This window comes from Branchiostoma floridae, chromosome 6, assembly GCF_000003815.2.
Source record: "Branchiostoma floridae strain S238N-H82 chromosome 6, Bfl_VNyyK, whole genome shotgun sequence".
In the NCBI taxonomy this organism is placed as follows: domain Eukaryota; kingdom Metazoa; phylum Chordata; class Leptocardii; order Amphioxiformes; family Branchiostomatidae; genus Branchiostoma; species Branchiostoma floridae.
The window spans coordinates 8,868,838-8,886,436 of NC_049984.1; the positions used below are offsets into that span (position 1 = coordinate 8,868,838).

Sequence of the window (17,599 nt, forward strand, 5' to 3'; positions counted from 1 at the left end):
ATTGGTATACTATTCTTTACATGCCTCAATCGATTGGGTATTTCATTTGGTGAGCATTGTATTTCCCATACAGATAAAACAACATGAGGCTTACAGACAGCACGTGACACCAATAAAGAAGATGTGTCCTTCCCTCACCACTTTTGATGACTTTACTCCCGTGGGAGACAAACAACCAGTCCAGAATGTACCAGCCTTCTTCAAAAGTCATGGGAATGAGTTCTCTGTGTACACCATAGACTGGGAACAAGAGTCAGTAGTGCTCATCCGACCTGTGAACGGCACAGACCTGAAAAAAGATCCCTTCTTCTGCCAGGTAAGCGCTCATAACTTCTTAATGGCTTTGAACTCATAGCACATCAGTACAAGCAGTCAAGCTGGGCAAGACAAGACTGATATGTCTTATCACACAGGGATGAACCCCTATGCTTATTCTTAAGTGAGCTGGGTACTTTGGTGTACCTAAGGTGTGACATTCTTGAGAAGACCTTTGTAACCCCTTTTTTTAATGTGTCAGTCCTTGGGTACCCCGAGTAGAATTTTGAGGATTATACCACTCAGTCTACATCCTTTAGCAGAGAGTTTGGAAAAACCTCAAATCTGGTATCACTACTGTTGTTATTAAAGTTCTTTCTTTTACTTCCAAGGCCCAGAGGCAGAATGCTACTGAAGTTCTTGTTGTGCCGATTGAGGAGCTACAAGCTGTAGCAGACGTCGTCTCTGACAAAGTCTCGCATGTTCAGGAGGTTTTTGTCTTCAACACAGGTAAAGTCCCAACAGGTGTTTGTCATCGGCATTGTAACAACAAAGACAACAACCTTTCTGTTATATGCACAGATAAAACACGGTCTTAGTACAAGGCTATACTTTCTTGATTACACATACACCAACGCTTAATTTTTGTAGAACTTCTGGTCACCGAAATGTTGGATAGATAAAGACAGTTGGTTATGTACACAAAATTTTGCTATCCAGTGACTTAATACCAACCTGATGAAACCATTCACGGATGTCCCATTTCTTGTTCCCTCAGCCCGATGTGGTTCCACTCTGCTGACCCAAGCAGTAGAAGCCTCTCCGGTTGCCCAAGCTGCCAGCGAACCGCTCGTGTTTGATCTCATCTTCCACCAGATCCTCCGACTGAGGCGTGGGTCTCCCTCCCCACACAATGCCGCTGCCGTCCTGCGGGATGAAGAAACTGCTGTGTCCCTGCTGAGAAATGTTGTCTCCTTGCTGAACTATTACCTTATCACCTCAGACCAGCCGCACCGCTCTGTTGTAGTGTACAAGTTCATGGCCCAACCTATCCTGGTTGCTGACATTGTATTCCGTGCCTTCCCTGATGCCAAAACTGTTTTTTTGTACAGAAACGGCCTGGAGGTCTACGAGTCTTGGGTACATGTTATGTTCAAGCACCATATCATCTACACAGTTTTTAAGCTGACCATACGTCTTGGTTTGTGGAAATTGGCTCCCAAACTTCCCGAGCTCTTCAGGTTTTTCGGAGACGACCCGAGATTTTCTACTATCCGTTACCATGGTTCACCTGTGCACTACTTGATGACTCTGTGGGTTGGTGCAATGCAGTGTGCCGTGCAGTTGCAGAGGGAGAACCCACAGTACTTCTTCCATGCAGTGGTCCACTACAAAGCCTTAGTGAGACGTAAGGAGGGAGCGATTCGAGAGCTGATGGAGAAACTTGCGATAGAGTGGAGGAAAGATGATCACGGAGAGGAGAGAATCAAAAGTGCCTTTGTGGAAGACAGCCAGGCAGGAGCCTTTCAGTCTTCTGGGTAAGAGAAGAATAGTTGATTGGACACTAGTGTTATGCAATCTATGACATTACTCTTACTTTGAGAGACTGTACATTCAATTAGCCATTGGGTCTGATTTTGCAAGGGAAACAATTATCTTTTGGGTATAAACTGGAATGCCATGTAACAGTCATCATGAATATCCACATACTAGAAGCTGTGGCATTATAATAGACTCATTTTGTATCTACAATATCTGGCACTGTATATAGTGAATACAAAGTTTGTATCATACAAAATTATTGCTTTTTTTGCCAAGAGAAAAAAGTGACAAGCACACCTACATGTAAGTTTCCTATCAAAATTCTCCATTTTCTTGCAGAAGGAGCCGCCCAGGAGAAAAGTGGCGACCACAAAGCTCCTCATGGATGGGTACTTGGGAACGAGAGTACATCTGTGACGTCTGCAGAAAATCTGGGAATGATATAGTCGACCCTGACGTCATTCTGCCAGACACCATGATGTAACTTAGGAAGTGGGGATATTAAGGAAAGGCTCCAGTTACAAACGATCTAACTAACTAACTAACTAGCTAACAAATAAACGATCATGACATGTTTCCTTCTTTATACCTTGATCCTTTAACCCAGTCCAGGGTCATGACATGATGGCAGAGAAATTGCCATGGGGTCTTCAGTAAGCTAATGTTTACTATACCTGTATTGTGTTGTATTGTATTGGTTCTAAGATAAGGTATTGTATTGAGGAATATAATCCAGTCATTCTATCGCTGAGATAGCTAATAGTTTAACATTATCAATATTCTCTACAGAGGTAGAGCAATAAATCGTTGTCCCCGAAACCCGGGACAACGTCCTATACAAGGGACGTCCCTATTAAACCTAAGCTTGCTATCACATGTCGCAAACGGCACACAAATCGACTTAACATTAAGACACATGATTGTATTCGAAATAGAAATGTACAAACTTCCCTTCATACCAATAACGTTGCACTCCAAAATGCCCCTATAGTTAATGCAGGCAGTGAAATCATGGAACAGCAATCATTTGACCGAGCCTTACGGCTCGATGGGAAGCACTCAATACCTGCACCTTGTCTAGTGTCGTATTACATGTAGCTTTGTTACAGTTAAAGTTGACGACATTTTACCGAATGGAAGAAAAACTCATCTTCGCAAAAGTTTATATGTTGAGATTTTTTTTAACCATTTCTAGCTACGTCATTGATATCTTGCATCCATAATATGTAGCTACGTCTTTAATGTCTTGTATTGTTGCTGTTTATAGTTTTGCTATAGTAACATTGCAAATGATCTCCGAAGTATCAAGCAAGTAGCTCATTGTTTTCCACACGGACCGACCTGCATCTTCAGAACACCCCGTTTGTGGAGTTCCCTGTTAAAGTCGTACTCCTGGTTCATTTTGTGTTTTGGGGCAAAAGCATGATGTAGCGGAGGATCGACGAAGTCTCCTGGATAATAGTGGTACAGGATAGAGTTGTTGTTCGCGTCTTCTGTGAAAGGGTAGAATCCGTACATATAAGGGTGGTCACAGAACGTTGTCATCATCAGAACACTGACCAGACCAACGGAAGGTGTTCCCTTCATCTTCTTGTTCGCTATTTCAGATGCAGTTCTGGTGAGAAAAAGACAAAAAAACAGGCCATTCACCTCTCGTATTATCATTATCAACAGTCTAAAAAAAAATTCCGCTTGATATGTATAGTTTGCAGTACAAGTCGCAGGTCTGTAAATCACCAATGAAAGGAATCTTAATTCTCTCCCCGAACGTCTCTCTCTCCATCCCTCCCTCCCTCATCTTCTCCCTTAAATTTTTCTCTTCCTCCATATATCAACAGGGAAAACATCCACTCACCTGCTTATTCCGGTCCTTAGTTTCCCTGGACGACTTAACAACGGAAATGAGAGTTTATACGCTTTCACAGCTGTCTCGATATTCTTTCTTGATCTTTTGTCTGCAAACAGAACGGCACCTTCGGCGCTTCTAAATCGACTCTCGTACACATCCTGCGATCTGTTTTTGAACAGAGCGGACTGTCGGATTCTGTCTGGCCCCTTCAAGTTGAACAATACCATGCTGGTCCGTTTGCCAACATCTTTTTCGTAACCTTTGATGGCCGGCAAATCTATTCGTATGACGTAATCCATGGAGTCGATCTCCGCTCCACACTGACTTCCAAGGAGAACGCCACTGTTGCCTACGACAGCGCATGTGTTGTAGTGACCGATGTCGACATCTTCTGTGAAGTTCCCCAACTTCCATTTCCGTAGATTACTATTCAGATTCAGTTTCGCTGTGATATTTCTGGAAGACAAACTCCGAATGTTGACATCAAATGCGGATTATCCCTATACTATTAGGTTGCGTCTTGTTTCGACACCATCTATGACATTTAAAATAATATTTTAATGTGCACAGATGCTGGGATAGAAGATCCTAATATCTTGTTGAAAATTAAATAAGATAATTCACTCACCTGACGTCTGTCAAAGCGTCGGGTCTAAAGTGCCATGCAGATTCTGGCGCCAAGTTCCCGAATACCAGGGTTGGTCGACTGGGCTGGGCTGGCCGAGGAGGTTGGGCTGCTTGACTACGCTGCGGTGGCCGAATAGGCTGGGCTGGGGGAGCTGGTGGCTGAGAAGGTTGGGCTGGCTGAGGAAGTTGGGCTTGCTGAGGGGGGTGACCTGGCCGACTGGACTGGGCTGGCTGATTGAGATATCGATAGGCTGGCCGAGTAGGCACCACTCGGGTTTCAACGTAGGTGATATTGAAATACCTAGAACGTAATTCGTTGCGTAGGAATCACTTGCCTGGACACAATCTCACATCTATAATAAAAGTATTCGTATATGTATCATAATGCGTCATTACATCCTCTGAATGAAGCGAAAAAAATACTCTCAAAGCTTTAAGTTTAAATTGCAGATAATGACATCAGTTTCCCGAATACCAGGGCAGTGCTCTGTATGACTCAGCAGTGATAGTGTATATTTTGCATTAACAGAAATTTTCTACAGCCTAGCCAATCTTAACCACTCTTTACCGACGGGTAAAGCGTGGTTGTGTCAGGTGAGAAAATAATTTTACCCAGCTAATATCCACAGCTACATGTTTTCTGTGTGACTGAAACTGACTCTCTTATAGTTGCATTGAACTTTAACTTTCTCATCTGTTATCCTCTTTACGATTACTGATTATAGTTACATATAAAGTAATCATAACAACAATGTTTCTCTGTGAAGGATGTGCAGATAAATCACATACAGTAAACCTTTACGTAGGTATTTATGTGCAATAAAGTCAGCAATTTTCTAAAGATTACATGTACAGTATACTATAGTGTTTAATAATATGTAAGTGTACAATGTGAACCTACATATTATTAAACACTATAATATTAAGTGAATAACATGCGCTACCTTGGCACCTGCCATATCAGCATATAAAAGGCAGTGAGCAGAGTTGCAAACATGAGAAACTTCCTCAGTCGCTTTGTTGATCCACATGGGCTCGATCCTGCGAAGTTCTTGTTTTGAGGCCAGCTAGCTCTCAACTTTTGTTACCGCCATAGTAGTCCCTTCCAACCTATAGAGGCAATATTCAACTGATGCTTATACCATTGGATCCGATTTGAGATTTTTTTGTAAAAAGGCATTTATTTTGTTCATCTTTGAATGTGCAATGCTGTGTCTAGCTGCACGAGCTGCAAAAAATGCCGTCGGACGGGTTGCAGTTAGTGCATAAGTCACAAGGACACGTTTCGAACAAATGTACCAGATATGTTAATTAACAAAAGGTTTACACAATACCACAGAATTTGATTTCAATCAGCTAAATTAGACTGATCAATAACATCAGTAGCAGCACCATGGCAATTTTGGCAGCACTTAAGTCTTCCATGCTGACCTATCGAAAGGAACGACAAAAGGTGGCAAACGTACTCACGTATTAAACGTTAACGCTTCAGTTGGTTCTAAATTTTGGTGCCGCTGTCCGATAGCGATGTTACTTTGGCTGCAAAGACTCACAACTACTTCAATTCTGAATGTTTGTAAGCAGTCACATAGTCATGATCTCACCACGGCACGCAGTGGGAAGCAATTGAAAGCAGTCAGACCAGATTACATGGTATAATAATTCGCCTACAGTATGTCCTGAATACCATGTCGCCACCATTTCACAGCCATTACATGATTGAGTATACTGTCTAGTAGTTTACTCACGATCTACTACCGACCTTCCCGGCCTAGCCGCAGACTGACAGTTCCCTTCTGACTGATTCCCGGGCAACCGTTTGACTTGACAACTCTCTCAACAAGAGATTAACTTTGGGACAACATTAGCCTCGACACAGCTTCGGCTCTTCTGCATTTGTGCGGTTGTGTGAGGGTCGGAGGTCATTGCCACACGCTCTGGTGCGGGACTGGCTAATACTGAGTAATAGACTTTTCCATGCTAAACATGCAAATCAATAACGTCAAAACACATTTACCTACATTTTAAACCTCACATCTTTACCCCCACTGCAAAGCTACATTGCTCAGGTCTGTTTTGGTTCAAAAAGGTCAACTCTGGCGTTTTAATGAGCTACAGACAGAAGAAAGACATGACACTAGGATTTCACCGGCATCTGTCCAAATGGGCGAGTCCAGGTGGAGTGCTCTAGTCAGAGGTCACCTATGTCATAACATGGCAAAGATTATAGTAATTTTTTCACCAGATTTTATAAGTACGCGTACTTCGGTTCTGCCTAAAAATTCGACCTTTTTGAGCGAAATTTTCTGAGGAAACAAATTCTAAAAAATACAAAAGAATCAATATTCTGGTAAGGTCTGTTACTCTCAACTGCGCAATTCCTGGTTCGTTCCCTTCTGGAAGTAGTCGCTTCGATTTGGAAGGAATTAAGAAAGATTCATCTAAGAGAGGATTCATCTAAGGTTCTGGAGTGAAAATCTGACAATGCAATTTTGATAAACCATCGTCTTGATAGGCGAAGAGAAGAACCCGTCTGTGTGATATTATCATTGCTTCTACCAATCGTGAAAAACAAAATTGCGAAAAGTTTATTTAGGGAGGGTCTTTTTCTTCAGAACAAGACTCATCGCATGTCATAAAAGCATCAATGAAAAAGTATAACAGGTGTAGTCCCATAGAAGAAAAATGCAGAAAAGTTATGTAATGCTGTATGTGGTGCGTTTATTTGTTTGCTGAAAGGAAAATACAAAAGAGTACAAGTTAAAAGGAAAACCTGGTCCTGTACATGAACAGTTTGAGTATGGAATTCTTAACGTTGTACACTTCTAAAGTATAATGTTTTAGACATGAAAAGGTCAATTTCCTCCGACAAAACATGGATATGATACACGCCAACACATTATTCAACCCTACTGACTAATATCGGTAATGACAATATGCATACACTCAGTGGAAAGAGCTCCGAGAAATATCACTCGCTACATCCTTGTTAACCGTTATCTCATATTCCTATCGTCTGCTGTAGTTTAGCAAGTAACGTTGCAAGCGTAATGTCCGAAGTATCAAGCGAGCAGCTCATTGTTTTCCACACGGACCGACCTGCATCTTCAGAACACCCCGCTTGTGGAGTTCCCTGTTAAAGTCGTACTCCTGGTTCATTTTGTGTTTTGGGGCAAAAGCATGATGTAGCGGAGGATCTACGAAGTCTCCTGGATAATAGTGGTACAGGATAGAGTTGTTGTTCGCGTCTTCTGTGAAAGGGTAGAATCCGTACATATAAGGGTGGTCACAGAACGTTGTCATCATCAGAACACTGACCAGACCAACTGAAGGTACTCCCCTCATCTTCTTGTTCGCTATTTCAGATGCAGTTCTGATCAAAAAAAAAAAAAAAACAGGTCATTCACTTCTTGTATTATATTTATCAACAGAATGAAAGTTGTACATCACCGACGAAAGGATTCTAAATTTTCTCCCCCACTCCCTCTGTCTCTCTCTCCCTCACATCTCCCTCTCTTCTTCCTAAGTGGGGAAAACAGCCACTCACCCGCTTATTCCGGTCCTTAGTCTCCCTGGACGACTTAATAACGGAAATGAAAGTTTATACGCTTCCACAGCTGTCTCGATATCCTTTCTTGACCTTTTGTCTGCAAACAGAACGGCACCTTCGGCGCTTCTAAAGCGACTCTCGTACACATCCTGCGATCTGTTTTTGAAAAGTGAGGACTGTCGGATTCGGTCTGGCCCCTTCAAGTTGAACAATACCATGCTGGTCCGCTTGCCAACATCTTTCTCGTAACCTTTGATGGCCGGTAAATCTATTCGTATGACGTAATCCATGGAGTCGATCTCCGCTCCACACTGACTTCCAAGGAGAACGCCACTGTTGCCTACGACAGCGCATGTGTTGTAGTGACCGATGTCGACATCCTCTGTGAAGTTCCCCAACTTCCATTTCCGTAGTTTAGTCGTCAGATTCAGTTTCTCCGTGATTTTTCTGGAAAGCAAAGTCAGTATTGATATCGAAACAAAGATCGCTGTATCAAATGTTTCAATACTTTCTCCCCATAACTGATGAAGTTATGATATTGCACATGAAGCTATCGTTTACAAACATGTACGAATTCTAAGATGGAAGATCGTAACTACGGCGTCTTCTATCTACCCTTCGTCGTTGTATATTTTTGCAACCGTTGATAAGCCCGTTCATACGGCGCACCGGTACAAAACCGTTTTTTTGTTGTTGTTGTTGGACCGGTCCAGAAAAAACGGACCTGAAAGAAAATAATCAGGGACCGGATTTGGGAACGATTACAAAATAACAGATAATACTGGCAGGCGTTCACGTGTTTTGGGCTTATAGGTCCAAGAAAATTACAAAACCAAATTCATTTTTACCATGTTTCTACAGTCAAAATTGGTCTAAAACAGAGGCAGATAGTGTTTTTCACATAAAGATAGGATTTTAATCAAGTTGTGTCAAAATTGACCAAGTATCGCCCGTTCACAAGTTTTCACAATTATCAGGTTCAGGTTCGGACCAGAACCTGAGCCTCTGGACCTGGACCGTACTTGTACCTGAATTTTCTGTACCGGTACCCACCCCAAGTGTGATGCATTGCTAAGTTGAAGGTCTGGCATATAAAGAATCGTTAAGGGTCTTCACCTTTGACCATGCGCATGCCCAGTCGGATCCGTAAACAGGCTGATAAAACAATCATATAGATGTGGAAAAATATTGGACTTACTTGACTTTTTTCAAAGCTTTGGCTTTAAACTTCCATGAAGACTCGGGTGCCAAAGTCCCAAATACCAGGGCTGACTGAAGGGGGTGGGCTGGCTGAGTAGGCTGGGCAGGCTGTATAGACTGGACAGGCGGAGTGGGCTGAGGAGGCTGGGATAGCCTGGGTAGCCTGGCAGACTGGGCCAGCTGTGTATGCAGCACACGTGTTGTTGGCGGCTTTTTTCCGTAAGTGATATTGATATACCTACAATGTAGATCATGACGTTAGAATCACCACATTGTTCACATCAATAATGGATAAATGTATACGTACATACATATGCACTACTTTAATAGAGTACATTTTTACAGTCGTTCGTCCTAGGCATTGTTAACTGTACCAGTGTGCAAACTTTGATTCCCTGAATAGCATCAACAGGTTGTTGAGCCATTGGGAAGTTTCTTATCAAAACCGCATTTTAGCATTCAGTGTTAGATGGGGAAATTGTGCTTGTGAGACCAAAAAAAAAGGGTTTCCTTAGCGAAAGTATATTCAAGCCAAAAGTTGCTTTCGGAGATGCTAACATCTACGGCGACAGACTTGATTTAACTTTGGGGACTGTAATCCCCTCTACGTTTACTGATTATGATTACACGTAACGCTAGAACCCATGAAAACATAAAGATATATGTGAAAAATACGTGTTACCTTTCCACATGCCACATCAGCATATAAAAGGCTGTGAGCGAAGTGGCACATATAATAAGCTTCCTCAGTCGTTTTGACGTTCCACATCCGACATAAGTCCTGTTTGGGGGCCAGCTGACAATCTTGTTTCCTTCCATAGCTGCAGTTTCGTACCTGTGGATGTAATATTGAACTGATGTGCCTACCAATCAAGCTTCTGATGCGGCATTTTGTTGAAAAGAAAAATGAATACATAGTATGTTTTATGTCCAGTTTATATATATGAAATGTTGTCTGCATCATATGTGCCATCCTGAGCTGCATAGAATGCCGTCGGACCGGAGTTGCAGTTTGTGCATAATTCACAAGGACACATTGAGACATAACCATGTGACAACAAGTCACCTATCGTATGTTGTAACAACAGGCAACCACAGAGTCCGATGTGATCAATCGGCTAGATTAGACTGAAAGATCCCAAATGTATAGCGGCACTGAAATTAGGGCAAGGCTTTCTTCTCAAGTTATCCTGCCAGAATAGCATCAAAAAGGCAGTAAACGTACTCACATATCTAACGCTTCAGTTGGTTTTAGATTATGATCAAAGTTGTATGTGGTATTTTCACGATCTCACTACCCATAGAAGTAGTCTTTGTTTTGAGGCCGGTTGTTGATGCACATTTGCTATTACCGCCATAGCCTGTGCTGCTTTTGGTTACCTAGAAGACATATCCGATCATTGAACTATCCCTTAAATTTTGTTGCTTAAAATGGTCAGATTTGGTAGTCAATGGAATGGTTTTACTCAAATGTATAATATGCTAAACGTACTTACGTAATTTCTGTGCTATGTCGGTGTGCGGAAACAAGCTGCTGGGCGTGTCTGTGATTGTCGGCTGCTGTGAGTTATCCGTCAACTATCCGTGTACATCTGGGACGAGATCCTAGTTTTATCATATCCCAAACAACGGTATACGTTCCCTGTCTTCAGCATATAGAAGCTTAGACGTAGAACCATATACTAAGGTTAGTAAGTTGTAACTAACATAGGAGGTTGCAAGTCATGTCCTAGATAGTTTTCGACCAGTGCATTCATTCAAAACCAGTCAGACTGGTTCGGCATTTAGGTTTCAGTTTATTTATTTATCCAGGGCAGAACACATCACCTGATGGCGGTATCGGGTACACGCCCTACTTATTCGAAATTTATTATTTAGACAACTTCTGTTAGTGAGGTGGAGAAGATGATCAACTTATGTAATTTATGCAAATTAGGATCTTATTTCCATAATCAATGAGAAACTTTCATCATTTGTATAGGTTAACTTTTGTTGAAGGTATGAGATCGTGGACCCCATATATTTGTACATATACCGTTTCATGGGGGTGCTGAAAAAATCAGATCAACTTGATTGCGTCGTGACTTTGCATCGTTTTAATGATTCATAAAGATAGAACAAATTCATTCGAGTCGTGTACAGGGCGTTATGTACACGTGTCTCGCTGCTCATTCCTGGGCGGTTGCCTTGTTTTCTATACGTGTAATACTTGTCATCAAGTACGTATCACTATTTTCACCCCACGCATTCAAAAAGGACATGAAGATAGTTATGTTGGTTCGGGCGTTTATTAGAATATCGGAAAGCCTGGCTGGCCAATGATACAAGGAGTTTCATGATTCCAAGTACGCATGTGCAGCGAAATGTATTGTGGGTAACATGTCAAGGTAATAAGCCCCTCAATACATAAAGTGTAAACTTGTCTTGACCATTGTCTTCATTCCCATAATAATGTCCAAACATGTTCTGACATGTGCCAGTGGTCTTCTCATTTGACACAGACACTAGTACTACCCACAATACATTTTGCTGCACGTGCGTACTTAGAGTCGCGAAGCTCCTTATTGCAGCCTCGTATTAAACCAACATCATACGCCTCATAATGCCATTCTCCTACGCAAAGGCGAAACAGAGTCGTCAGAGGGACTCCATCTGTTTTCGCAGGAATAAATGACTGACGGTACTCTGCTGTAGGAGAATGCATAATGCAGAAGCCGGTAAATGTTAAGACCTTCACCCTGACTTCTGTTGAATGGTGATTCGAAAGCGAGCTTTCAGAATGGCGTCTCTGGCCTGTCTTTCAGCCATTTCGCGATGCCCGGATTGGACGAGACGTTGTCCACGACCCTCTTCAGGCTCGCATACCCCTTGAGATGTTCCCCTGGGATGAGTTTGTTGACGACGTCAATGAAATGGAAGAAGTAAACATCAGCCCAGCTCATCTGTAGGGAGGGGGTGGGTTGGTAGTTAACGACAAAATACATGTATATATCATGAAGGATGTAAGACTGTATGAAAATGTGAGTGGATTGTCTTCTTCTTCAAAAAGACAGAAATATATGCCTAAGCGTGCGCAGTTGCATCATCCCTTTTGAGGAGGATTACTCGGAAGGGGTAGACGGATTTTTGATTTCAAGGTAACTTTGGAGATGCCTTCCCAAATCAAGGTTAATGGTTAATGCAAACCACGGGCTAATTTGCATAATCAATGAGGTCAGTTTATTGATCCGCAGCATTTCATAATAGGATAATCAAACATATGACTTATGTAACTGAAAAAGAGAGAAATATATCGACAGACATATCTATTAAAGAAATTGTTACGTAACTTTCATAATTAATAGTAAATTGTTATAGTAGCATAATGTTAAATGATAAGAATTTCATTATTGTGACATTTGGCAGCAATGTTAAGTTTAACATTATGAGACATAAATCATGCAAATTAGGGTCTCGTTGATGAGAAAATGCTACATTTGCATAATTTATGAGAAAATGCTACAATACATTGAGCATATTGTTATTCAACGAGAGATGTCGCTGCGCGTTTGTACTCGGACCCTACTCGGAATGGAGAACGACCTATAAAATATTATGTTATTTCATAGTTACCCTGCACACATAAACGGTTGACAATCTGGACCATGAAATAATTGTCTGCATAATGATATTAAGAAACAGACATTAACGCACCGAGTTACCGACGAAATATCCCTCTGCGCTCGCAAGCTTTTCAAAGCGAGCTAGAGTCGGCAGGGTCTTCTCTACGAACTTCTGTTTCAATTCTTTCTGCAGAAAAAAACAACAAAAGAAACGCATTTCCTATAGAACAAGCAATAAGAATATCATACTAAAGCAAATGAATAACATTGAATGTCTCCCAGAATTAGATCGTTAATGCGTCAACGAGACAAATTACACAGAAAAACTGAAGTATGGAATAGTCCTACTCTGTGGTCTTCATTCCGCAATGTTAGAAACAAACTAGTACTAGAAATATCTCTTTCAATGTCTAACTACTGTAATCGTTCGTTGATTCATTGACGTCTTCTCCTTGTTCCTAATCTCCAAGCAGATCCTACGGTAGCATAATAAGTTATCAAAAGCTGGCAGAGGAGTGAAGCCGGCCTAGAAGTGTTACGCTACCGGTGCCCGTTTGACTCCCTTTGGCCGGCTCATCTTATGGCACCGTAGGATCTGCTTCGAGACTACTTGTTACAGCAAGAAGTGGTGGCATATTGCTAAAAAGCTCTATCATTCTACCCTTTAAGTCAGGTTACTTTTATGTAACTGATTTCAGGCAAAAGGCAACAATGTACAATAATGATTTCTCTGCCCGAGGCAAGTCTTCCACAAATTGATTACCTTGCTTATGTCCGTTTGTCAGAATGTTTTACTGCACCTGCTGAGATTGAACTTTATGTATCGTCTTTAGATCTAAAGCATGTGGTTATGCTAAGGTTGACAACCGTTTTAACACATTCAACATAATTTGCCATGGTGTCTTTTCCAGAATGATGTCCAACAATTCACTTTATTCGAATATTCAATGGTGAAATATTCAAGTGGAATTCCCTCAAACTTTCACACATAGAATATACATGTTATTGTGTGAAGAAGACAATCGATTGAAATAGATGCTTGTCACAACATTATTTGCATTACAAATGAGACAATGAGACAACGTCAACATAAAGAGATTTGCAAAAGCTTTCAATATCTCATGGAGGTATGAGTTCTCCAGATTCTTGTTTTCTAAGTGTATTTTAGCATGGTTGAACTTACTTTCTTATTTTCGTCCTCTTCCCAAAAGAAAGCTAAATCCGGTGTAAGGTCACCAAAAATGCTGTCGACGATCATATCTGCACGAGCCTGCTCCAGGAGTGTCTTTCCTGCCATGCCTGCAGACAACGACAGGAGGCTCTACAATGTAGTTGTAACCATCTGACTATCTTGCTTTTATCTGGTTAGAAAGACATGTCTAAATCCACCATGACAACCTAAAGGTCTTGCTACCGTGCTTTTACGAACACGTTTTTCTGTTATCATTATTACCGCGTATGTATGTGTGTAATTATGTCTGTATGTATGTTGATGAATAGTATCCTGAAATTTGGGCTTGTTCTATCGACGAAATGACTATGTTTTAGCTCCCCTGGTGGCTTTCCTAGATACATGTACTACAGGAGGACTTCAATGTTTCCAACAGGTATCGATACAGTAGAAAATATATGAAAAGTTAAATGTTGGAAATAGTTCTAAACAGTTATTTATCTCAGTTAGATTGTTACAAAGGTTTAGAAAATGTTCGAACAAAACGCAAGAAACACCCAGTGGACACTGTAGTGTGTAATTGGGTTTATTTCTACGTACCGACTTCTTTGGCGATAAGCCTCCATACGGCCCTGCTCTCACCAATCACAGTCCCGTCCACTTCAAGGATAGGCAGGTGCCCCGTCGGAGACCCTGATGGAAAATAACTTTCATTATGCGGTAGCGTCTGTGCGTGTGTGTTAGTCTGTGTAACGCAAACTCCGCTATCCGGAGCTTGTAGACTCCTCCCGGCGCGGCAGTATGACGGGCCTGAGAAGCGCGGTTAAATCAGGCTACGTGTGTGTGTGTGTGTGTGTGTGAGTGTGTGAGAGTGTTTGTGTGTGTGTGTGTGTGTGTGTGTGTGTGTGTGTGTAGTTGCCCAGCATAGCACCAGAATGCCAAGGTGGATTGTCTTGATATTTGGTACGTATGTAGGTCTTGATGAGACCTTGAAACGATTAGATGGGGGGGTAGGGTGTTGTTACGGCACTGCAGTGGAACTTCCTGGTTCGATATCTTGAGTTCTGAACATGCTATGGTCGTGATTTTTAGTTGTAGATAGCTCTTGAGGCCGAGAGTAAGTGGTATAGATTTGGGTCCTGTAGTTTTTACTTGTCACATGTGTTAGATAGTTAATTAAAGGTCTACATCACCATGCATAGATTATGTAAGACTTCTTACCAGAACCAGAGAACAGCGCGAGCGTATAGGGCCTGGGCCTAAGGCTATATACATGTATTCCACGCGCTAAGGCCGGTTCATACGCGTGCGTATATATTCAAGTCTGTAGGATGCCCATTCATATACGCCCTACGCAAGATGCCGGTACAGCTGGTAAAAAAATTACAATCACGGTGGCCAAAAAAGTTACCTCGTATTTGTGAAGCTTGATCATCGATACTTATGCTTGATACCATAATTGTAAAAAGACATTCTCATCCCATACTACAGAGGGTCTTGTAAGGTATTTAAATTAGCCGCATGGAATTGTTACTTTAATACCTCGATTAAAAATGTATCCGGCACAACTACGCCTCACGAATGATTTATGCGGACAGCACATAGATACATTTAGATGACGTTCAATCCTTTAACTCCTTTAACCCCCCCCCCCCCCCCACACACACACACACACCACCACCACCACCACCACACACACAGACAGTACTTAGCACCTACTTGGCTTCAGCTCTAACCACTGCTCCCGTTTCAATCGCACATCTTCGTACTTCATTCCGCCGGCAGCGAAGAGCAGCCGGGCTGGTTCTGCGAGACCTTGGAACTCCAAATAAGTCAGCTTATAGGTCGGCATCTTGTATGGTACGTAGTATGCAAGAAAGCTTCCATTCAAAGATGGGTGCCACACCGTGGAAAATTCGTTCAATATGCGAAACGTGTTAGTGTATGGATGTAAGGAGGGCGTGAGAAGGGGCGGTGTCAATTACACCCCACCCTGGTGGGGGGACTCGCACGTGTACACTAACCTCCATTGCAGGATCTCTGGGCCTTTTTCTCGTCTTTTGAGGCTCATAATACACTTTTGCTGCTGATGGCCGTTTCTTTGTTGTACTGTACCGGCTATCGGCAGCACAGGCGACTCAGTACAAGTCAGTACAAGTAGGAACGGACAGCAAAAGACGAAAAATGGGCCCAGAGAGCCTGCTATGGAGGCTATGCTTACACGTGTTCTTAGAAGTATACAGGGCTGTATGTCGTATTTTTACCTCCATGAAAAATGGAGGTATAGTTTTTGGTGTGTCTGTCTGTCTGTCTGTGGGCCCCCTAGCGGCTTGCTCTGGAAATGCAGGGGCATTCTGGTCAAAATCTTCCAAGGAGCATAACGGAACAAAGGAACAATGGATTTCCATGATATTTAGCACGGAGGTATCTTTGGCAGAGATGTACATAATGAAGTGCAAATTATGCAAATTTTGACTTAATTTGCATACTTAATGAGGAAAATCTACGTTAACAGTATCTTCCTTTCTAGGACTCAAATACATGTAACATACGTAGTTTGTGGCAGGTAGAGGAATAGCAGATTCCAATTATGCAAATAAGTCCATAATTTGCATAATTAATGTGAAAGTGTCCAAATCCTCCCAAGTACATGTATTACTTTTTGGATTGTCAATATTGTGACCTCTGCAAGTTAGCTAAAGGTGTACATAGCCAAGCATAAATTATGCAGATGTGAACGTCATTAACATAATCAAAATATTTCATGGAGGTATGAGGTCTCCGAACTCTTGTTGGAGTTGTATCACTCAAAGTCACACGAAAGTATGCAGTATTCTGTTAAAACAGATGGTTGCACCTGAAACTTTACCTTGGCGCGATAATCACACAGAGCTGTCCTGTAACGTTATGCATTTTGTGTTTTTATAGGCGAGATACTAGTAACAACATTTTGAGTGTTTTCCACGTAAGATAACTGTGTGAATGTTGTGTTAACATGTTGTTGTAGGCTGTATGCAGTTTTTGTGTTTTCACAGGCGAACCAAAGACTGTGTGTATTATCATTTTTGGAGATGTGGGTACTAGGTACTTTCAGTGATGGTTGGCGTAATGAGGCACACTTTGTTCAAATCATGACTTACTTTAAATAATCAATGAGGAAAACGTATAATTCGACTGCAGGTAGGATAGTCGACGTATATTTGAGGATGGAAGCTATTGGTCAGAGGAGGCGCTAGCCTGGTTCAACAAATAGATGACAGTGGGCCGTTGAAAAACAGTTCACTGACTCACTACGTTTGTGCGCATGCATTTGTTTTGGAGGAAATTATGGCATCATATTTTATGTCATTTATAAAGGTAAACGACTTGTTAGCGAAGGTATGAGATCATAAAACGATAGTATGATACTGCTTTCAGTCTATCCACTCGCTTGTTAGATCTTGTTATATTCAACTCTTATATTACGATGTAGTTCCATGGATCTGTGCCAAACGCTGAAATGGCGCAGTGCATGTGGAGTCTGGAAGAGACTATTTCATGGCTGTATTGGTTAAGGTACTGTTGGCATCATGCCAACAGTACCTTAACAAATACAGCATACCGAATCCTCCAGTATGCTCTTTATTACCTTTGCCAGAATGGCTAAGGTTATGTTTTGGGCTTGTGAGTCTGTGTGTGTGTCTGTGTGTGTGTCTGTCTGTTAACAGCATAACTCAAGAAGTCTTGGATGGATCCCGATAATATTTGGTAGGTGGGTAGGGGTCGGGAAAACGAAGGTCAAGTTCGATAATGGGCCCCCTGGC

At 41.8% G+C, this 17,599-nt stretch overlaps 3 protein-coding genes across 8 annotated transcripts in view; 1 reads left to right on the top strand and 2 right to left on the bottom strand.

The window, feature by feature from the left end:
* LOC118418485 overlaps positions 1-2,962 on the top strand; it is a 5,922-nt gene extending 2,960 nt beyond the window's left edge. For all 4 annotated transcript variants that reach the window (XM_035824432.1, XM_035824431.1, XM_035824434.1 and 1 more), the window contains 4 exons: positions 74-316; positions 648-765; positions 1,034-1,793; positions 2,137-2,962. In XM_035824432.1, the coding sequence (XP_035680325.1) occupies positions 74-316; positions 648-765; positions 1,034-1,793; positions 2,137-2,281 (1,266 nt within the window). In that variant the 3' untranslated portion in view covers positions 2,282-2,962. The remainder of the gene's footprint in view (positions 1-73; positions 317-647; positions 766-1,033; positions 1,794-2,136) is intronic.
* A 115-nt stretch (positions 2,963-3,077) lies between these two features.
* Positions 3,078-5,552, bottom strand: LOC118418506 (CMP-N-acetylneuraminate-poly-alpha-2,8-sialyltransferase-like). The gene is made up of 4 exons (XM_035824472.1): positions 5,218-5,552; positions 4,275-4,574; positions 3,653-4,102; positions 3,078-3,412 (listed from the first exon to the last, which is right to left on the bottom strand). Exons 1-4 carry the CDS (start codon positions 5,268-5,270, stop codon positions 3,115-3,117), a joined length of 1,101 nt encoding a protein of 366 aa, XP_035680365.1. The 5' UTR covers positions 5,271-5,552; the 3' UTR covers positions 3,078-3,114.
* A 1,422-nt stretch (positions 5,553-6,974) lies between these two features.
* Positions 6,975-15,725, bottom strand: LOC118418504 (glutathione S-transferase 1-like). Of its 3 annotated transcripts, XM_035824467.1 has the most exons (8): positions 15,516-15,725; positions 14,397-14,489; positions 13,809-13,924; positions 12,717-12,812; positions 11,725-11,965; positions 10,520-11,621; positions 9,706-9,858; positions 9,174-9,261 (listed from the first exon to the last, which is right to left on the bottom strand). In XM_035824467.1, the coding sequence occupies exons 1-5, from the start codon at positions 15,646-15,648 to the stop codon at positions 11,798-11,800; spliced, it is 606 nt and encodes a 201-aa protein (XP_035680360.1). In that variant the 5' UTR covers positions 15,649-15,725; the 3' UTR covers positions 9,174-9,261; positions 9,706-9,858; positions 10,520-11,621; positions 11,725-11,797. The 3 variants fall into 3 exon arrangements, with proteins under 3 accessions (XP_035680358.1, XP_035680359.1, XP_035680360.1); XM_035824465.1 differs by lacking the exons at positions 11,725-11,965; positions 12,717-12,812; positions 13,809-13,924; positions 14,397-14,489; positions 15,516-15,725 and adding exons at positions 6,975-7,646; positions 7,821-8,270 and having other exon boundaries at positions 9,022-9,261; positions 10,520-11,135; XM_035824466.1 differs by lacking the exons at positions 11,725-11,965; positions 12,717-12,812; positions 13,809-13,924; positions 14,397-14,489; positions 15,516-15,725 and adding exons at positions 6,975-7,646; positions 7,821-8,270 and having other exon boundaries at positions 9,022-9,261; positions 10,516-11,135.
* Positions 15,726-17,599: the final 1,874 nt, after the last annotated feature.

Bases quoted from the DNA above. Each gene is read 5' to 3' on its own strand.
- LOC118418506 (XM_035824472.1), bottom strand. From the start codon at position 5,270: ATGTTTGCAACTCTGCTCACTGCCTTTTATATGCTGATATGGCAGGTG. The intron at 4,575-5,217 runs GTAGCGCATGTT...ATTACGTTCTAG, and splicing joins CTGATATGGCAGGTGCCAAG to GTATTTCAATATCACCTACG. The intron at 3,413-3,652 runs GTGAGTGGATGT...TTTTCTCACCAG, and splicing joins CTAAGGACCGGAATAAGCAG to AACTGCATCTGAAATAGCGA.
- LOC118418504 (XM_035824465.1), bottom strand. From the start codon at position 9,842: ATGGAAGGAAACAAGATTGTCAGCTGGCCCCCAAACAGGACTTATGTC. The intron at 9,262-9,705 runs GTAACACGTATT...TCTACATTGTAG, and splicing joins CTGATGTGGCATGTGGAAAG to GTATATCAATATCACTTACG. The intron at 7,647-7,820 runs GTGAGTGGCTGT...TTTTTTGATCAG, and splicing joins CTAAGGACCGGAATAAGCGG to AACTGCATCTGAAATAGCGA.